We start from the raw sequence: 21,999 nt of genomic DNA, 5'->3' as shown, positions 1-21,999 counted from the left end.
TTTGTAACAGTATTGATTGTACTATACCAATTTTATTTGTGAACACTTTTATTTCTGTAGTATGTCCTTTTTCTTTTTCCTTGTTTCCCATGAGGGTATAATCTTTCATTAGTCAGGAGGTGTGGAATGGTGGAAAGAGCTCTGTAGAAAGGTCACCAGGCATGAATCCTACTTTTGCATTTTCAGCTCCTTTGCCACATTTTCTTGAAAAAGTCAAAGTCACTTATCTTCTGTGAGCCTCAATTCCCTCTTCTCTCAGCTTGAGCCGATAATGCCTCCACCAGTTACTCATTCAGTAATGTGGAGCCATTGAGGAAACATAAAAATGCTGGGTAAAGTGTGAAACATCATTTTGCTTTAAAAAATTTGCTCATTGTAGAAATACAAAGAGTATAAATAATCTAAAACTAAATCTCATTCAGAGTGAATTTGTCTGATACTTGCTTTTCTTTGCGTATATTTGTATCTGTCTGAATACAAAAATGTACTTATATCTATATGGGATTACATTGTGTACATACTTTTATCCCTTTTAAGTCTAACATCGTCTGAGAAATATTCTGTACTTCTTATTGATCAGAATATTTAGATCATGCTGCTATTATTGCACAATACAGTGTTTTCACATTTTTGTCAGAATTTTAATTTTTTGGCCTTAGTTGAAGATTCTTTCCTGAGGGTGCATCGAGAAGGTAGGAATAGCTAGTTCAGAATGAAGACTGAAGACTAATATTTATTTGCTTAAGATTTGGTGCTTTATTCAATTCAGAAAGGAAGCATAAAATGTTTATGAGCTGAGCTGCAGTATGAACGTGTTTTTAGGAAGGTTGCGTGATGGTGGTATATGGGGTGAATTCTAATGGAGAACACCTTGAAGCTACAGCATGTCAGTAAAATGGTTTGGTCTAGGGTAACTCTGGTTGAGAGAGAGAAGCATAGTCTTGAGAGGGAGCAGTTGTGAAGAAGCACACACATGAGCATGTAATTATTAAATTGGGAAGCCGGCACAGTTGTAGAATTAGGGAAGTCTGGAGCAGCCTTTTCGTGAGGGCAGATCATGACTGAGTGTTGGACATGTTTTAAAGATTTATTGGCAATTCAGACAAGAAAGAATGCCCCTGAGAAAGGTCCTGGGTGGAGATACATATCTGAGAGTCATTCACTTAGAGGTTATGCACTGAAGCCCAGGAATTGATTTATACCTTTGAAATAAGATGGTGTGTGAGTAGAAGTATCACCCGACGAGGACCAGAGGAGGAACAGCGTCAACAGCAGTGAGAAGCAGAAAGTGTTTGAAAGTGGTTGAGAAGAAAGAGCTCCAGAAGTAAGTTATTAGAGTTTGAGACAGCAATAGAAAGTTTTGCTTCTATAGATAAAATGCAGTTCGTTTACAGAAATGTATTTATACACCATTTGAAAATACATTAGAAGGTATTTTAGAATAAGGAAAAGATATGACTGATTGTTACAATGAATGCTCATGTACCAAGTGTGGCCTTACGTTTGAGATCCTCGGTTTCCTTTTCAGGCAACTATCTAGTCTTCTCGCTCTTGAGAGGGCTTGGACTCAGTAATACCCCAAAACCATCCTCATAGTTAGCATTTAGGTCTTACTTTCTCAACACCACTCCTTACAGTAAGAAGCCAAGGCTGATCCAGTAGGGAAGGGACTTGGTGAGCCTGGAACATCTGCTAGAAAAAATAAGGAAGAGCCTGAATGCTAAGAAGAGTGGTGTCAAAAGGACATAGAAGCTAGCTTCCATTGGCTTCCATTGACCAATTTTGGGGTAGTATGACAGCTACAGAGAATAGTAGTGATAACTGATTATAAAGCATGGCATAAAAGTGAAAATCCAACATTCCATTTAAAGTACTCTTCAAAGAGAGCCAAAGAGAACAGGCAAGACAGAGACAAGAGCAAAATCCTGAAGTTCTTTACGGAAGAAGGCCAGCTAGTAAGTGTGGAAGGAACGGTAGAATGAGAGCACTGCTGTTCCGTGGGGCACTGAGAAGGGGGAGCCTCGGTAATGAGCGCTTTGGGAGCTGGTTGTTAGGAAGCAGGTTGTTCAGTGTCAGCTTCTAGAGACCCCATGCATTCCTTGGCTCTGGTCAAGTCCTTTGTCTTCCCAGGCAGCAGCTTAGCATCTCTGTGATCCTGCCCTCATGGTCGTGTCTCTTTCTTAGCTTCTTTCTTCTGTCTACTTCTTCTGTGTCTAAGGATACAGATTACGTTGAGTCCACCCAGAGAATACAGGATCATCTTCCTATTTTAAAGCCAGCTGTTTAGCAACCTTAATTCCATTTGTGTGCCATGTAACCTAAGAGGTTTCACAAGATTAGTATGTGGGCATCTTTCAGAAGCCATTGCTTTGGTGCTGTGAAGTCACTGGGAGAAATGCACGCTTATTGCAGTATTAAAAATCTCTCGTTCATCTGTCATTTATACCTATACCATTTAAAATGGAAATTAACATGTAAAACTATAGTATAAAAATAATTATTCATTTAAGTTCATTTTCAGAATGGTAATACCTCATTAATCATAAAAAATATATCAAGCAAAAGGGCAAAATTTTCTATACATTTTTTATTTAAATAAAAAATTATTATTTTTTAATTGAAGGATAATTGTTTTACAGAATTTTGCTGTTTTCTGTCAAACCTCAACATGAATCAGCCATAGGTGTACATATATCCCCTCCCTCTTGAACCTCCCTCCCATCTCCCTCCCCACCCCACCCTCTAGGTTGATACAGAGCCCCTGTTTGAGTTTCCTGAGTCATACAGCAAATTCCCGTTGGCTATCTGTTTTACATATGGTAATGTAAGTTTCCATGTTACTCTTTCATGCATCTCACCCTCTGCTCCCCTCTCCCCATGTCCATAAGTCTGTTCTCTATGTCTGTTTCTCCATTGCTGCCCTGCAAATAAATTCTTTGGTACCATCTTTCTAGATTCTGTATATATGCATTAGTATATGCTATTTATCTTTCTCTTTCTGACTTATTTCACTCTATATAATAGGTTGTAGGTTCATCCACCTCTTTAGAATTGACTCAAATGTGTTCCTTTTTATGGCTGAGGAATATTCCATTGTGTATATGTTCTACAATTTCTTTATCCATTCTTCTGTCGATGGATATCTAGGTTACTTCCATGGTCTAGCTATTGTAAATAGTGCTGCAGTGAACAGTAGGATTAGTTCAGTTCAGTTGCTCAGTCATGTCCAACTCTTTACGACCCCATGGACTGCAGCATGCCAGGCCTGCCTGTCCCTCATTAACTCCCAGAGTTTACTCAGACTCATGTCCATTGAGTCGGTGATGCCATCCAACCATCTCATCCTCTGTTGTCCCCTTTTTGTCCCACCTTCAATCTTTCCCAGCATCAGGGTCTTTTCAAATGAGTAGGTTCTTCCGCATCAGGTGGCCAAAGTATTGGAGTTTCAGCTTCAACATCAGTCCTTCCAATGAATATTCAGGACTGATTTCCTTTAGGATGGACTGGTTGGATCTCCTTGCAGTCCAAGGGGCTCTCAAGTGAGATACATGTATCTTTTTCATTTTGGTTTCCTCAGGGTACATGCGTACAAGTGGGATTGCTGGTTTTATTAATAGATTTTAAGGAATCTCCATACTGTCTTCCATACAAGTGACATTTGCTCCAAAAGTCAGATCACACTATTGATAATATATTTTTGTGCATCTTAAACTTACATGATCATGGGGGAATGATCATGATCATTCTTCAGAGAATCATCACTTAAGGTTTTGTTTATACTTTCTTTTTCAGCCATAGGGAGTTTATTATATGAATTGGCTGCTGCTTATAAATATGTATAAAGTGATGAAAATTAAGTGGATTGGCTTGTATTGATTTTGTATTCAAAGGAAACTAGATTCCTTTGGTTGACCAGTACTGCTGATTTTAAGGCAGAAGGGAAATCTTTCAAATTCCAAGTGGGGGTGATGAGAATTCTTAGTGTACCTTCATCCTCATTTTAAAATACATGTCTTCTTTCTCCTTGCTTAATTCTGATGTTTTCTTTCTGCTGTTTCCGAGACCTGGCTCTGGGATGCTCCTGTTTGTGTGTGTGTCCTATTCTCTCCAGTCATGGTTCTGAATTGTATTTGCTTTAATAGATAAGTCAGATCATCTTTCATGACTCACAAGTGAAGAGAATCTGCAATGAGAAAATCTGAGCGACTGAACGAAGAGGTTTTTATTGTATCTCCATACAGTGTGAAAAAAATGATTTTAAAATTTGAAGTTCAAATAGGAAATTTTTGTACTAAAAAGTAGAAATCTGTAGCTAGTATGAGAATGCTACTATTGCACTTTTCTTTTGACACCAAAAACCATTTCAAACAATGCTATCCCAGGCCATTATAGATACCTGGAAATCAATCATACTTTAAACAACACTACTTTTTATTATTTCAAAGTGTTCCTCTAGATTGTCAAGGCACTGCCCAGGTGGAGAGCCACAGAGTGTATATTTCTAGCATGACTCTTGCCCTTGAACTCAAGACCGGTAGAGTCTGCTTCCTGTTGGAGATCTGTCTGGATGTCCGTGGACTTTCTCGTTGAACAAGTCCCAAACTGATATTCTCCTTCCAACCAGCTCAGCTTCCCCAGACCCAAATCTCTGACGTTGTCTTTGACTCCTTGCTTGTAACTCCATGTCCAGTCCCCGTGGAGATTTGTTTGCCTCTGGCTGTGAATGTGCGTCTGGGATTTGACCAGATCTCCTCTTTCATGCCGGTCCTCGGTGCAGACCACCATCACCTTTGCCTGGGCTTTACTGCAGGAGCCAGTTGGTTCATCCCTCTCTTTCTCCCCACTGCCATCCCCAGTCTGTTCAAAGCAGAACAGCTGGAAGCCTCTGTTGAAGTGTGTGTCCTGCGTGGGCCTCCGTTCAGACACTTTCCTTCTCACCTGAGTGCCAGCCCTGGCTGCGTGGCTCAGTGCCCTCACCAGTCCCCTCTGCCCTCCGTCCCTCAGGCTCGTGCCCCTGGTCTCTCTGGCCACCATGTCCTCTGCGGCCTCTACCCCTGCTTGGGGGAACACCAGCTCCCCGATGTTCACTACGCTCCCAAGTCTCCCAAAGGTAAAGTGCTGGTCCCTGCTGAGGTGTCAGCTCTTCCCTCTCTATTTTGTTTTTTAACCCACCCCTTTCACTCTTTAAGATGCTCTGTGTCATAGGTGGTGTTTTTGTCCTGTTTCCCTCATTGGATTTTACAGTTTCCAAGGTAGGGACTTGTCTTTGTTTGATCACCTACTCACCCCGGTTGCCTAGACTGTGCCTGCCTGGAGCCGATCCGGTTTAGTACACGCATGAGTGTGTGCACGTGTGATGAGCAGGATTGATGCGGGAGCCAGGCAGGCTGAGTGCTGCTTCATTCTGATGAGAAGCCACAGATTTTAGAAGGAAAGCTCTGTGAAGACACGGCTTTAACTGTCTGATTTTGCCTCCTACATGGAGAACCTGCCAATTGCTGGTACCTAGGAAGGAGAATGAGTGGAGACAGAATGAAAAGTGTAAAGTCATGTGGGTTCATTGGGAGCAAGGTGTTTCAGTCCTATGGTTTTTCTGATTCAGGATTATTTTTGTTTTGTCTGGTGGTGGTGGTTTTGTTCAGTTGCTAAGTCGTGTTCGACTCTGCAACCCCATGGACTGCAGCACGCCAGGCCTCCCTGTCCCACACTATCTCCTGGAATTTGCCCAAGTTCATGTCCATTGAGTTGGTGATGCCATCCAACCATCTCAACCGTCTCATCCCATTCCATTTCTGGTGGTATTTAGACTATAAAATTTCCAAGACAATTATTATGTTACAGTATTAATACTCTTATGGTGGCAGTGAAGTATAGGCTCCAATCAGTGCTCTCAAATTACTGGCAATATTATTATCCATGGAGGTAGGTAAGTTCAGTTGGTCCTGTTTGACTTAAACTGTTTTACTGACGAAGACATTGAGACTTTTACACTGATAGTACTTTGGACCAAATTAAAAGGATTTGATTAATGTCAGGTTGTGAATGAATGAATATTTTGCATTTGACTACAGTTGAGCTGTGTTTTTGTATTGTAAATTCTTCCCCATAGTAATAAAATATTACTAGGATATTTACTATTACAGACATTCAGCAGATAATGTCAGAATTTTATAAGAAGCTTTCGTTCTCTATGTAGTGTAGTTAATTCCCCTGTGCAGTGTAATATTTTTGTTTATTTCTTAAACCTGAAGCATTTTAATTAATAAAATTTTTTTCTTTTTAAAACTGCACTGTGGTTTCTAAGCTCAGATCTCTTAAATTATACTTGGCCATATAAATAAGCTGTGCATTGCAGCTCTGGGTTCTTAACCTTTGCCCTTTGCTATTAGCTTTATGTTTTTTTAATTATAGGAAAATAGAGGACAGTAGGAAAGTCATGACTTAAATGGACTGTTGTTATTATGGTATTCTTTTTAAAGGAAATGAAAAATATTATTTATTTTGTTCAAATCAAGTGAAACAAATATAGAATGTCTTGTTACTGTTATTTTACTAAGCATTTAATATCACCACAGTTTGATTCTTTATATGTAATAATGATTTTCCCATTTATGGATTGATGATGTGATAGGTTATTTATAGTTGTAAAGCATGTGTTCTTCATAGTTATTAATGTATATAAAAGAATGAATATTATTTTCAGTGTATACAAATGTGTTACTTGAATAATAAACTCACAGTCATTAAAAAAATACAAATATTACTTTAGCCTCAAAACTGAGGTTCCCTATATTTTATGAAAATAACCAGAAGAGACCAGACATGAAAAGGAACATTTACATTTTTAAAAACTGTTTCAGTCTTGGCTTTTGACACCCATCTCTTCCATAAGGCCATAATACTTTATTTGGTCTTGTGTTGCCTGTCTGTGCAAACATGTCCAGATGAATTCAGTGTTTAATGTTAAGAATCTTATAACATGCCAATTTGATTTGTAGCCCTTCATATCATAGAATGCTAATTAAAATCATATTTTTGCATATGTCATGCCTTTCATGTACATATGCAAATAGATTCTGTTGCCTTTCAGCTATTAGTAATTAACTTTATGAAGGACAGCTGTAATACATAATTAACAAAAATGTTTGCAAGCCCTTTTACATTGAAAGTTACAACGGTAAATTTTTATTTTTTCGCTTATCAAGAGAGCTCTTTTAGTCTGATGCTTTGGAATGAGATCTAAGTTGTTTTAAACAATCACACGACATAATTAAATTGTGTTGTACTATATTCAGTAGAAGAATGGTGCTGTATTCAGTGGCTGCTGATTCCTGTCCATTTCATATTTATGTCAACAAAATTGAATTTAAGTGATCTGATTTGTGTGTAAAATAAGATAGCATGTCGGGTAATACTTTTTGTTTGTTTTAGTTATTGATATCTTCTGGGCACTTAAGTACATTTTTTTTGCATGTGTTGCAGACATGGTAAACATCTATATCATTTTAAAGAACCTCTCTTCAAATCATTACCATCTTCTTAAGGAAGCTTCTTGAAGGCTATTCATTTTCTCTTTTATAGTCCCTTAAATATTTAATAAAGTGACATTTTCTCAAACTCATTTCATGATTGAAGTGTGGGATCGACTCGGGGGCAGGGCGTGTGATACTGAGGTTGTTGGTTTATCTTTCTTACTAACTGACAAGTGAAGACAGTGACTGAAGAGCTAAAATCGTTGGTTTGGTCCTTGTTCATATACACAAGTGAGAAAATGACCCAGTGAATTGCAATGCAGTTATTTCCTTGGGTTTTCTGGTATTGCAGTATATCCGTCTGTATGCAACTTTCTGCTTAGAATGCAGTGACATTGTAACGTGCATTTTTGTGTTACAACTATATGTATTTATAAATATATATATCCATGTCAATTTTTTAAAATTTTGCATATATTTCTCGTTGAGACTTATGTTTTAGTTCTATAATAACTTTTTGTCTTTTTTTTTTCAGGGTTGCATTTGTTATGAAGAAACACTTAAATACACATCTATTAGGCAAACATGGAGTTGGCACACCAAAAGAAAGGTAATTTTCATCCATTTAAAATACTTTGATTACGATAAGTATATTTTCATTTTAGATTTTTGTTTGCTGAGGTGACTCCTACGGTTTTATCCAGTCAGTTCGTCATGTTTTACACGAGTGGTACTCTCATGTTGAATATCATATATTATGCCATTCTCCCATAAGAACTTCATGTAGCATTTTAATTTTAGAAAATTTGATCTAAACATATTGGGAAAGATTTGAAGGATTTGATTTTTTTTATCAATTTGTGGAATGACCTTGAAACAGAAGAGCTAAATTAAAGGGAGTCAACCTCTGCGAATGCATTAGAATGAACTAAAATAAATATGTAAAACCAAACTATTTGCCTTTGAACTTTGTGTATTTTTGAGGTTTTAAAATGACATTTCTGAATTCTCACTGTAGAATTAAACATTGCTGATTTGAAAAAGAAATACATCTTGTGTCATCCCCCAAATAATACTACGGTTGCCATGTCATGAAAAATAACACTACAATTACGATGTCATCAACTGCCAGGTTTCCTTTCTTCTTGCTGCTGTATCATAATTAGCTGCATCACACAGACTTAATTATATTAGGTGAGCTGAGATATAGCAGTGTCAGCTCCCAGGTGAGCCTGGCTACTTCTGAAACTTTAAATCTAAAAGGTGCAGCTCCTTCAACACTAGTGTGAGCATCCTCGCCTGTAAAGACCTGGTAGGTTTCCGACTTGCCCCAGATGCTCAAAGACAGCATGTGAAATTCTGCAGACACTCCTTTAAACTTTTGTTTTCAATACGGTTGTAAAATGCCAGTCATGATGCAGTTTGTTCTGTCACACTGTAGCCTATGGCTTCTTCCGCCATATTTGTAAATATTTAATAATTAAGAAAAATTGAAATACTCATCAATATTTTCTATATTCACAAGAAATTTAACTGGACTTTTCTATTGGTGGCATATTGTTTTCTTAAGCATTTTTGTTTGGACATGTCTACTATGTCAGAATATTGGAATGTTATGTATGCCTGCTTTCTGCCTTTAGGTTTCTCATACTTTTCTTTGTCACATTATATTTAATTTGAGACAATATTTATGTGTTAGGGAGATCCTGGACGCATTATTCTTGAAATTTGAAAGTTTTTTATTATTTAAATTGTAATTTTGGACTTGTCAAAGTTATGTTTTATCAGCACTTAAGAAACAAAACATCTGTAGTTACTGTGCTCTTGTTGCTTTTACTTGCATTATCTCGTTAATCATATTACCATATTGTGGTGGTTTATTTGCTCAGGCATGTCCAACTCTTTGTGACCCCATGGACTGTATCCTGCCAGGCTCCTCTGTCCGTGGGATTTTCCAGGCAAGAATACTGGAGTGGGTTGCCATTTCCTTCTCCAGGGGAACTTCCTGACCCAGGGCTCGAACTGGGGTCCCCTGAATTGCAGGCAGATTGTTTACTGACTGAGCCACTTCAGAAGCCTATATTACTATATTAGTGGTGCATTATTTTTCTAATATTACAGAATTAAAGACAGATTGAGAAATATACAATATCTTATAAATAGTTAAGTGTTAGAGTTGTTATTTTTCTGATTCCAATTCTAGTGCTCTTCCTCATGGTGATTATTATATTTCACATTGAAAATCTTTGCATACAGGTACTTAGGGTGTTTTATTCACAAAACAAATTTGAATGAAAACATTCAATCTAGATTGCATGATAAAAATAAAATATTTCCCTGTTGTATAACTAGTATATATTTTGAACTCAAGGATATCATTTTGGTTTTTATTTAGGAATTTAAAAAATTTGAATATATTTGTTCATATTGTTCAAATATATTCCTCATATTAATGAAGAATATAATATCCTTCATATTAATGAAGGATCCATCACCTTGTACATATATTCATCCTGCAGGCACCTTAAGGATAGTAGATGTCTTCTGAATGTGATCCTAGGTGTTTGAAAATTCCAGCTGTGCTCTTTGGTTTTTCCATTCGCTTTTTCCTCTGCATTCCAGGATAGCTCTCTGTTACTTCCCTTCATTTCAGTCCCTGATACAAAAAGAAAGGCTAAATAGAGGCAAGAGAAGGATTGTATGTCTTTCTCCCCTTTGAGGTATGATTAGCTTTTTCTCTAACATTTACATGATTTTTTGTCCTAAAATCAGGAGATGAATCTCAAATGGGAAGGCATTCCTCATCTTCTATATCATTCCCTCCTAAGTAGTGTGACTGCAGAGTTCCTCTGAGCTTAACATTAGATTGAATTGTTTTTACTGCTAAAATTCCTGTGTTTGAGCAGGCCTCTTATTTATAGTATCTGCTTATCAATAGGGCAGTCCCTCTTCTTGCATAGAGAGGCTGAGTTGGAATGCCAGGGCCTCAGCCACAGCATTGGAGAAGGCAATGGCCACCTACTCCAGTACTCTTGCCTGGAAAATCCCATGGACGGAGGAGCCTGGTAGGCTGCAGTCCACGGGGTCACAAAGAGTTGGACAGGACTGAGCGACTTCACTTTCACTTTTCCCTTTCATGCATTGGAGAAGGAAATGGCAACCCACTCCAGTGTTCTTGCCTGGAGAATCCCAGGGATGGCTGAGCCTGGTGGGCTGCTGTCTATGGGGTCACACAGAGTCGGACACGACTGATGCGACTTAGCAGCAGTAGCAGCAGCCACAGCATAATTTACCAATATTTGTCCATAGCTGGAGAAGAGTAAGATGTAAGGAGCAGAATCTAGCCTGATGAATACCAAATGCTCCTTCCTTCCAGTGCACCTTCCTTACCTCCTTGGAGACGGAATTGATGCCTTTTAATAGTCTTAGGAAACAAAGAAACTCTTTATCAGCATGTTCAACCATCTCTTTGGGCAGAAGTGTTCTCTCAATTAAGTTAAACATTTTTTCTTACCTATTTAAAACATTAATGCCTTGCTATAGTTTTGCAAGCTTGCTATATTTTAATTTCTCTAGGACAATGTAATCAGTTTATTCTTTTTATGTTTTGAATTTGATTCTCCCCTCTTATGTGTTGCATATTATGGCAAATAGTAATAGAAGTTAGCTAAATAGGCTGTGACAATTAAATTAATAATGCATTTTGTTTGCAAGTATTTAGGCCTTGTGCTTTGACTGATATATGCAAAAATGATAATTTATTACAAATAAATTCATATTCTTGCACTATAGTTTGATGAACTAATAAATTTTGTCAGCGTGACTGTCATTAGCCACAGAAAAATAAATAATTTCAAATACATATTTTTTGACTCCAGGAAACACCTGAGGTGATTGCTTGTATAAGAGCAACTTTTGTATTCCTAAATTTGCATGAACTTATTTTAAGGTAGTATATTACTGTATTTTAGAAGTCTTGTACACTTAAATATAAACAGCTAAATACAGCCACATTCAGTTCACATTCCAAAATAATAAGCTGATTAATTTGCGAGTTCATTCTAAAGTATTCCCTATTTTAAATAAGTAATTCTCTTTATAATACAGTAAGCCAGAGTAGCTTTATGACTCTTTGAATTCGCTAACAGTAATCTAGAAAACGAGCTTATCCACAATTATCGCAATTGAAACAGCCATAATAAGTATGTCTTATGTGAAAGCCAGGTGCATATTACAATAGAAAGAGATAGCATTTGTAGTTCAGCACTTGGAAATCAGCTGGGCTTTGAATGACTGTGGAGATAGGAGGAGAGGAAACAACGCACTCAGAATTTCTGAGCTGTTGAGTGGCTTTTGTGGTGTCTGGGACCATGTCAGAAAACGTCTGCACTGGCAAGTGTCTCAGGAAGGCTCATGTGCTCCCGAAACCAGCTCTTCCAGTAAAGGATTTTAAACTGGACATGGACCTCAGAGACTCTAGGAGCTATATAATGTTCTTGTTTTTTCAAGTTACTAATGACTATCTAGATTGAAACCTCAATATTTTTTCAATGAAGCAATTTTTGGAGGAGTCTATGCATATTCTAAGTCCCAGATTGTGCCTAATTTTCAGCCCAGCTGTGGGGTACGTTGAGGCCCCCAGGGCGGGCCCAGGGCTCACCAGTGTTTTTGTTCAGATGAATGGGTTTCCTTCCTTTAGATGGCTGAGCCATAAAATTTTTCCAGACTTCTCTCCATCAGACGTTTGGAACTTGTGGTTAGGCATCTTTCTTTTAACAGTATCTTTGAGTTTATTGATACAATCTTTTCCCCCTTTTAAATGGACCAGATATTATCTAGTCTGAGTGTGGGATAGGCATACGGCAGCCCTGAAATTGGCTCTAATTTGCTATGAGCCATTGCTACAGGGTCCTTTGGAGTCTGTCTTGTCTCCTTTATGGAGAACTTTTGTATTTATATGTTAAAATTGTATGGAAGCATCATCATTGTTTTGTGTCTTTCAGTTTAGAGGGGCTCACCCTTTTTCTTGAAGCATGAAAATATCATCCAAAACTCAGACATTCCTGGAAAAAGTGTATGTACGTGTACATGCACAGTTTTTATTGAAACTTTGCCAGTGATAGATATTATGGGTTGACTAGGTTACTTTTAAATGAGAGAACACCACCTTTTCTAAAAACTCTGAATTGGATGTATTTAGTTAGACTCAAATTTTTCCTATTAGAAGAGATTCTGTTCATAATGTGAGATGAATTCCTGTTGTTGTCCCGTTATTATCCATTTTAAATAAATAACTTGCCTTTTGGTGAAATTGGTATTGCTGTGTCTTCTTTTCTTAAAGGATCAGCTGTTTTCCTTGCTGTTTATTCCATGTGAATTTCTGTACGGTACATTCTGTTTCTATCTTACCACTGAAACAGGCAGTTGGTTCCCAGGGAAGCGCGCTGAGATGTTCCGTCCTGTGTTGAGTGTGCGTCTTCTCGTCTCTGAGCCCTGTTCTTTGCAGCACGTGTCGGTCACGTGCCTGTCGCACAGGCCTGCTCTCCAGTCACTGTTGTTGATTGGTCTCCCCTCTCAGTTCTTCTTTTAATCAGTGGTTAGTGATTTTTTTTTTTTAATGAGGCCCAATTTTGGAAAAATTAAGTGTCTATGGGCTCCTCTCTGCTTTAAAAAATATTTATACAAGAAATAATTCTGTTGAGCCAAAATGGAGGAAAAACATTTCAGTTCCTTCTATCTTGGATTGCTTGTTTTAACGAGTGGGAGGTTGTTCTATTTGAGTGACTTACTATTGCTTCTGCGTGAGCCGAGGACACCCTTTCTTCTGCCTTCTCCCATTTCTCCTCCTTGTCATCTGTAGATGGCGTCTAGTGTATAAATAATATCCTGTGATCATTTAATACCATTTTATTTAAGGAAGTTGGATGGAATAGACAGATAACCCTGCTAAATAATTACGCCCATGTGGGAAGATAGATAGAAGTCACATCATTTACTCAGGGTTGTTATTTTTAGAAAACTTTCTTCTGTGTTTTACTGACTTAATCTGACCATTTATAAAGGTTCATAAGGAGGTGAGTATATATTTTCCACCAAAGTTATCTTGTTAGTACTTGGGTAGTATTTCTAAATTAAATGGGCAATTTAGATATTCTGTGGTTGCCTTATGACAAATGTTTTCTTACTGAAATGGGTATATTCTAGTTCCTACTTCATAAATTTTAGAGGTGAACATTAGCAAAAGTAAGGTGAGAATATTGGAGTTTCAGCTTGTCATCTGTGTGTGGAAGTTTCCAGCTTACTTTCTAGGGAGAGGTGTTTGGGCCAAGTCACAGATGGTTCTCCTGGCTCACCTGTGAGGGGACAGAAAACCCCCTTCCTGGCTCGTAACTCCCTTGGGCCCCTCAGTTTCAATGAAGCGGTGTGAGCCCTACTCCTGCTTCAGCTGCTCAACCCAGGGCTGTGTGGAGTATCTCGATGCTGTGTGTTTGTCTGATAGATTAGTTTGCTGTTCTGAGTAAATGTTCCTTCCACTCATTTCTCGTGGCTGGACTGTGAGTGGTGTCCTTCCATCAGGACAGCCGCTCACCTTCCTCCCCCTGTGTGTGCTTTCCACCTCCAGTAACATTTTGACTGATCTTGTAGTTAGTTTTTACGATAAGGACAAATCTCAGAATGCTTTGAGAAGTCATGTCTTTTTTGTAAAGATCTTGCTCAACGTGCTGCTCCTGGACATAGATCGTATCTTCCTAGTGAGATGGTTGGGGGCAGTTTCTTTCCAGTCTCTCTTTCAGGAAAAGGTGTGCCTTTTTGACCTTAAGTACTAGCAAATCATGTGTATAATTGAGTTTTCCTCCTTATGTTTACTTCTGGAAAGCTCAGTGCCAAAATTGTAACTCATCTCCAGAAAGTAGGGTGGACTTCATGGAATGCATTTTATTTACTACTGTTATTTCTAGTTTCATCTTTTTTTCCCTTATGGGAAATTCCCATTTTATGTGAGTGGTATATTTTAACAACTTCATATAAATCAAAGCTCACATAATTCAAGGGAAGTTTTGCAACAGGGATATTTGTGAAGTAGGGTCAATATTTGTCTGGGAGGACGTGGTCTCCAGCCCTGTGCTCTGGGGGCATTGTGTCCAGTGGGGCATAGCCCTGTGATGAGACTTTTTAAAAACTATCCTTGCGAATATAGTGCACTTTAAATGGTGCTTTTTACTCTTCAAGATTGTCTTTTATTGTGAGGAATGCTTGCTCCTAGAGTGTGCTGAGCAGACATGGCATTTCCTCCCCTGCCAAAGAAGGGAGGGTTGCTTCACTTTTATACCAGGGTCCTTGCTCTCTACTCTGTCAGAAGTAACTGCTGCTCATAGTGTGTCACAGCTGAAATACCATGTCTGCTACTCCGGGGGAAACCCTGCTGTTAGTAGGGGAGAAGGCCGAGGTGTTAGAGCATATGTGTGCTGCAGAGATATAGGACTGTTTTCTACTCTTTCTAAGATTCATTCTTTAATTTTAAGCTAACATTTGATTTCTCTCTGTGTGTTTTATTCTTGAGCATTGAAATAGACACGAGTATTATATGAGTCTTATTCTTCAGAAGATATTGTAGGTTATGCAGTTATCCATAGTATGTAGAAAGAAAGGCTACACAATGATACAAAAGAAAGGTTTAGAAGAGGGAACAATTAATCCTGTCTCAGAGGTGTTCTGGGGGTTGCTCATGAAGACATCTAGTTTACTTATTAATTGATTCTCCCAGTCGACACTGACTACATCTGCTGCTGTTGTGTTCCAAAGTTGAGCTGGCCTGTCGTGTTTGCAGATCATGCACCCTCTGGTCTCATGCCCCTCCGATTTGGGGTTGACGGACGGAGGCGAAGGATGCAGGAACGACACACCTGTAAAGGGAAGGGGGAGTTTATCAAGTTGGAGGCGCTGGTGAAAACACAGCAGAAGTGCTGTTCCTGAGGGTGTCTGGTCTGGCTGTTGCTTTCAGACAGGCCTTTCTGAAGGGGCGCCTTTTAAGGGAGGCCCCTAGTGAGGTGTGTGCGAGCTTGGCTGCTCCTGCTCTAGTGCGTCCCGGGGCTGGGGGAAGGGAGTGGGCAGAAAATGAGCAGGTAAGATGCCCGCTTAGTGCTGTTTAGGAGGGGAGCACAGGTGGGAGTATTCCTTCAGGGTGACGTTGGAAGGGGCAGTGAGAGATGGAACGGCCAGTGGGAGAGAACCAAGAACGCCGCGCCGGCGTCGCATCTCACTCCACACAAGGGAAGCCAGCAAGCCTTTGGCGTGAGTTCAGACCACAGGGAGGATTCTCGGGTCACGTCGCAGAGATGCTTCCTGGACTCTTGCCTGCTTCCCCTGCTCCAGCCACTCCCCTCAGTGCCAGGCGCCTCTCCCCATCCATACTTCGGAGCTTGCCTGCAAATAAGCCCTGTGGTCACTGGTTTTACGCAGACCTTGTTTCCCAGTGCTTTGCAAATATTGCATTTCTTACAAAGTAGAGGACTGTGGCGACCCTGTGGCGAGCAAGTCTGTCAGCTCCATTTTTCCAGTAACATTTGCTCACTTCTGATTTCTTTGTCAACATCTGGTAATTCTCACAAGATTTTAAACTTTTATTATTACTTTATTTTATGTTGACCTTGGATTAGTGATCTTTGATGTTGTTACCATGACCTGAAGGCTTAGATTGATGGTTAGTTTTTAGCAATCAGTTTTTAGCAGTCAGATATTTTCTAGACATAATGATATTACATACTTAACACAGTATAATGTAGTGTAAGCATAACTTTTATATGCACTGGGAAACTGAAAAATTCTTGTGACTCCCTTTCTTGCTTTATTGGGGTGGTCAAGAACGAAACCCGTGGTATTTCCGAGGGGGCCTGCATTTTGTTAGACACGGTCTGTTTCCACCTCTGCAACCTACTTCCCCCTTCCTCTATGCTTTTGTTCTTCCTGCCCTCATCACACTGCTGCCATGTTTCTTTTATCCTGATTGTCAATCAAAGTCACTATTTTATTTCAAGCTTCAGTATGAGGCGCCTGCCTTCTGTGAGTTTCTTCCTTGTTTATTCCATCTCTAAACTGTCTTTATTTTTTCATCCTATTCCTATGGAACTTTGATGAATAAAGAATATATACATACACAGTGACTCAATGCTAAAGAGCCACCTTTGTATGTGTGTGGGTTCAATCCCTGGATCAGGAAGGATCCCCTGGAGAGGAAATGGCAACCTACTCCAGTATTCTTGCCTGGGAAATCCCATGGACAGAGGGGTCTGGTGGGCTACAGTCCATGGGGTAACAGAAGATTTGGACAAGACTTAGTGATTAAACAACAGCATATATATATATATATATATAATCATATATATATATAACAATATATATATAAACTCCATCTCCCAAAGCAGAAACCCAAAAAACTATAATGATACTGTGTATAATTATGTAATCTAGTACTAGTTCATTGAGTTACTACACCAGAAATGTATGATTTAGTAATGATAATCTTTATTAAATGAGGAATGCCTCCTTTTTCATTCCTATATACAAATAAGATCAAATTGAATTCTGTGGAGAAGGTCAACTATACCTTTTCTAGTATGAATGTTCTAATTGTTTTTTCGTGTGTTAGTACATTGTTGTTTAATATGACAGGTTAATTTTTAAGGATTTTTGTGGGGCTACCATTTAGTTTAGTAGTTCAGTCAGATCTTGGGTATAAGAATACCTGCTCTTTTAACTCTCTTTGAAGTCAGTGAGTAAGTGATCCCCACTATGATCAATCAAGTATGCTAAATGTTCAGAAGGTAGGTGTTTTCCCTTGGCAGGCATCTAGAATATTTTTGGCCATTCTCTTCTTTTATTTCACTTAAATTGCTTTTAGAACACTGGGGCTTATACATCTGGACTCTGACTAAAATATGCCCTAAGCTCTTATCTTTAATTCCCAGTCAGCACCAGAATTAAAGAGAACAAAGGCCTATATGTTCACTGCAGCCTTCAATTATGCTTAATTACCAACTTTCATACAGTTTCATTATGACTTCTTGTGAGACTTTCTTTATATTCATGATGTCTTGGTAGTTGCTTATAAAAGTCCAGGTTTAAAATTTTTCTGAGGAATTTTCAGGAAACTTACAAGCTTTCTAAAGTAATTTTGGTAAAGTTGGATCAAAGCAATTTGATGATCCATTTTAACAGATGAAAAACAAGAAGTTTACATTTCATTATGCCACAGAGCGCTGATGGGAGAAATCGAGGGTTTTTTCTCCAAGATATCTCCCCTCAGCCCTGGGCTGCTCGAGGATCCCACTGTGAGCTTCAGACCAAGGAGTGCCCCACCAGCCCTGTGCTGCCCTCTCCCTCGTGCTTGGAGGAAACAGGCGGGCAGCCACGCTCCTCATGAGGCAGGTCGGCCTCCTGGTGATGCCAGCGGTCTGCAGAACGACTGCCTTCTGTTTCAGCAGGCCTTTCATTCCCTTCAGAACCATCATGATGCCCACTGATACGTTCTAAGATATAAGGTTGAAGCATGTGAAATCAACACGTAGGTTAAAAACCATCAAATACTGGCAGTTTTCTATGAGGCAAACCTAATTCTATTTAGAACTGTTTCTGAAATGTGATGGTAATATCAAAATCTGCTTTTCAGGGAAGTAATAATTTCCATTGAGTTTTAATGTAATCCTGTTCTTGCTTTTTTTAGGGACAGTGAGTGATTCCCTTATGTAGTGTGTGGGTATAGAAATTGGGTCAGGATACTAGGAAACCCATCTGATCATACTTTGTTCACTGTTTCCACTCTGTGTCCACTGAAAGCCATGTTGGCATGCCTTCTAGGCCTGGGACAGCTGTATTTTCAAAGCCCAGGTTTTGTCGCATTGTGAAATTCCTGCTCTGGATCTGCATTCTATGTAATCTCTTCTTACTCCGAAGAAGACTGATGTACAATTTAGCACATTCTGCTTTGTTTCTCTTTATTCTTTTAAAAACACCGGGTTTATACCCTGGGTCCACACAGGTCATTTCTTGAGGGTTATGGTTTCCAACTGTCCTCCTTGTCTCAGGCTGTCAGAAGGTGATTGATCTTCAGTGAATATTGATAATTTAAGATATTAAAATTCTCATTGAAATTTTCCTTTTTTAAGTTGGACTTTTTCCTAACGGGTGTAACGTACGATTTATAGTCACATTTTAATAAAAGTATTGCAAAATAGTGTATGTAACTATCTGTGGTCCTGCCTGTTAATTGCGTCAACCTCAAATGCATTCTTCCTGAGTCACTGTGGATTTATTGTCTTCTCATTTGGGAGGCCCAGGACACATGTTCTCATTCCTCAGGGTTATGGTGACATGGACATAGATTTATACTTATACGAGTACCAAAAAAAAGTCATACTATATATAAACACAGCATTTTTTTTAACATAATAAGTACTTATTGTTAGATAAAAACATTAAAGAAATTTTTAGTTGCTGAGGTTTAAACCTATATCTCTGTCTCTTTTTTCATGCTAATCTGGTGCAGAAAGGGATTATGGGAAATAGTAGATTCAGTGGAATATATATGAAGTTTTTTTTAAAATTATACACAGATTTTCTTTGAAGCTAATTAAAACAATAATTTCCGCTTTCATTCTCATAGTGCACTATAATATTGAGAATGTTTTTTCTCATTTCACATTTGCAATTAAATAATAATGGATATGCCATATGTTTTTGGCAACTAGGAAGTGGCAGTCTTATGGCTGGATATCTGGTATTTAAAATTTTATGCTTTCCTTTTTCTAAAAAAATATTGTTGATATGGTAATCAGATTTTGAAGATTAGGAAAATTTCTAACAAGAATTAACCCAGTGCTTATTATTTATTAGTACTCATAGTAGTAGCAATATATGAACATGTTCAAAGTTTCAGGGAATTTTTGGTTTCTCTCTTTCTGTTAAACTTTACATGGAACACTACTGTGTAAAATCAGTAAAAACCAGATGCTCTGTCTGAAGCTGCCAAGGGGTCCAAAGACTCCATCAGTGGCGGGGCACCTTCTCTGTGCCTCACAGAAGCCTTAGGCTCCTCATCAAACTAAAGAGAGCCTCTTTAGCTGGAAGTTGGGCCCGCCTTCAGGCCGCAGTGTGCTCGGCTTGTCATGGTTGTCTCGCGCCTCTGGAGAAGTCATAAAGACCAAACCAGGTTAATCAAACAGATCAACGTCTGGATCTGATGGAAATAAAAGAAAGAATGATAAAAATGTCAAGAGCGTAGTCACTCTGAGCTAGAGATACACGGTAGGACTGAATTAAAAGCTGGAATGTAATGTTCTAGTTCTGATGTTCAGTGGAAAATTCACAGATGTTCATTCTCTTATTGAGTGAGTAAATTTTAAAAATGGAGCCACAAATGGACCAATGATGAGCAGAATTTATTTGGCCCAGTTTTGTGCCCTGAGGTCTGTGTAGTGAGACCCTGGTTTGCCACATTTAAACGACCCACATCATGCTTGATGGGCAACAGAGAGAGTTGGCTTTAGAACCCTCTCTTTGGTTCTCTAGCCAGTACCTGAAGCATCCATTCAGTGAAGGAGGAAAACTTGATAAGAGTCTTGAAGAGATGGCTCTCTGATTGGTAATGTTATGAATGGAAAACATCAACAAAATTGTCAATTCTTAGAACATCACTAGTCTTTAAAAATTCATCTGATGGGGAGGGAGGAGGGAGGAGGGAGGAGGGTTCAGGATGGGGAACACAGGTATACCTGTGGTAGATTCATTTCGATATTTGGCAAAACTAATACAATATTGTAAAGTTTAAAAATAAAATAAAGTTAAAAATTCATCTGAAATTACAGTGGGGAATCATTAATTCATGTGGCTATCAACTCACTTTTTATTATGAGAAAAGTTTGACTTGGAGATTTTAGTGGTACTTTTCCTTGCGTAAGTTCAGGCTAGCAGTGGAGGGGCGCTCTGCTGACCCCTGCCTGGGACCAGTGCTTGCTTCTGAATGAAGCCATTCTTAGAGAAGGTTGGGAACCAACAGCTGTTCCTCTGATGGAGCCGCCATCACAAGAGGCACGTCTCTGGAAGGACCACTCCTACATGCTAGGAGTCGTGGTCAGCCCCCGGCAGTGTCTGAGAAAAAAGTTGGGCTGAGCTCTGTCCTAGGAAATGGAGGCCTTTCATCCCAAGATGAAACCTGCTACTTTCAGTCAGAAATAGCTGCTTCTTAGATGCCCCTTTGTTTAAATGGCTGAGCTCTGCTTTTCCGTTCTTTTTCTCGTGTCCGCCACTGGTTTCGCCTGGCTTTCAGCTCCGTTATCCAGTGACTGAGGTCCTGGCAGAACATGCTGGGACCTTGCGAGTGTGCCTTCTGTCCCTGTCTGCAGAGGCCTTCACGCTTTCCCTCCTCATCTCGTCCTGCCCGTGGATACAGGGTGCGTGACACCGGAGTGATGCTCTGAAATACAGCCTAGTGTTTGTTGGAAGAACTCATAGCTTTGTTCATGATTTTAAGCTATATTTATAGAATCACTGAGATTCTAAAGGGGTTACTTAATTTTTTTGAACACGTTACCACCTTTTATGAAGGAAGGCATATTCTACGAGGCTTTCTAAAGGTCTCAGTTCATATACCTTAGAAATGTCAGTGGCTTACTGTATTTAATTGGCCCTAACATCAGGTAGCTTATTGTAGAGTAATGCAGAATTTTGGATTTTAAAGAGAACTTTACATTTCATAGGTATAAAACCAGTTTCAGAGAGACTTGATCTAGACCATCTAGATATTCAAAATTTTGACAATTAAAAAGTGGTCTGTGTCTCTGAATTCTGTAATTTCTTTGCATCCTTCTTTGGGAACAAAGAGCTGTGATTCTATTGTTCTTTCATAAAGCTGTGCTCTTTCACGACTGGTCTTTCATACTTTTGCATGTAATGCTTAGTATCTTCTCAGCATCTTTACTCATAAAAATTGGTGCTTAAATATGTACAGCTTAATGTAGCTATGAAAAATAAATTCTCCCCCCTTTTCAGGTGCTTATTGATAAAATGTAACACACATATATATAAAATTAGAAAAGTCTGAGTGTATTTGTTTAAATAAGTTTGTTTTTAGTCTGAACGTATTGGTGTAAAACTTTTACAATGATGCATTGTATAGAAAAGATAGACTTTCACTCTTTTCTTTCATTTTTTTTTTCTTTCAATGGTGGCATCAGTAATGCTAGCATTTGTTGGAATATAAAGTATAAAACAACATCTTTCTTGAGAATATTACATCGTTAGAAACTACCTAGTGACTCTTTGTCAAGTGAACAAGATGAAACATTTTTAATCTAGCATGAGGAAATGTGTCAGAGTGCATTTGTGACCATGGGGCTTACTGCAAATATAAACTGATATTTAACATAAATTTGAAGCCAAATGAATTTATCCATTTGTGGCTTATATCAAGTCATATCACCTACTATTGTCTTCTTATTCTATAAAACTTTTTAAAAGTTGCATTTAACTCTCA

The 21,999-nt window shown here is 38.7% G+C and overlaps 1 protein-coding gene across 2 annotated transcripts in view; it reads left to right on the top strand.

Moving 5' to 3' along the window:
• ZNF407 (zinc finger protein 407) overlaps positions 1-21,999 on the top strand; it is a 387,621-nt gene that overhangs the window by 139,446 nt on the left and 226,176 nt on the right. For both annotated transcript variants that reach the window (XM_027526301.1, XM_027526302.1), the window contains exon 4: positions 8,008-8,082. In XM_027526301.1, the coding sequence (XP_027382102.1) occupies positions 8,008-8,082 (75 nt within the window). The remainder of the gene's footprint in view (positions 1-8,007; positions 8,083-21,999) is intronic.

The sequence above is a fragment of the Bos indicus x Bos taurus genome, chromosome 24, assembly GCF_003369695.1.
Source record: "Bos indicus x Bos taurus breed Angus x Brahman F1 hybrid chromosome 24, Bos_hybrid_MaternalHap_v2.0, whole genome shotgun sequence".
NCBI lineage: Eukaryota > Metazoa > Chordata > Mammalia > Artiodactyla > Bovidae > Bos > Bos indicus x Bos taurus.
The sequence above is the reverse complement of the archived record's forward strand: the minus strand, read 5'-3'. Positions and strand labels throughout refer to the sequence as shown.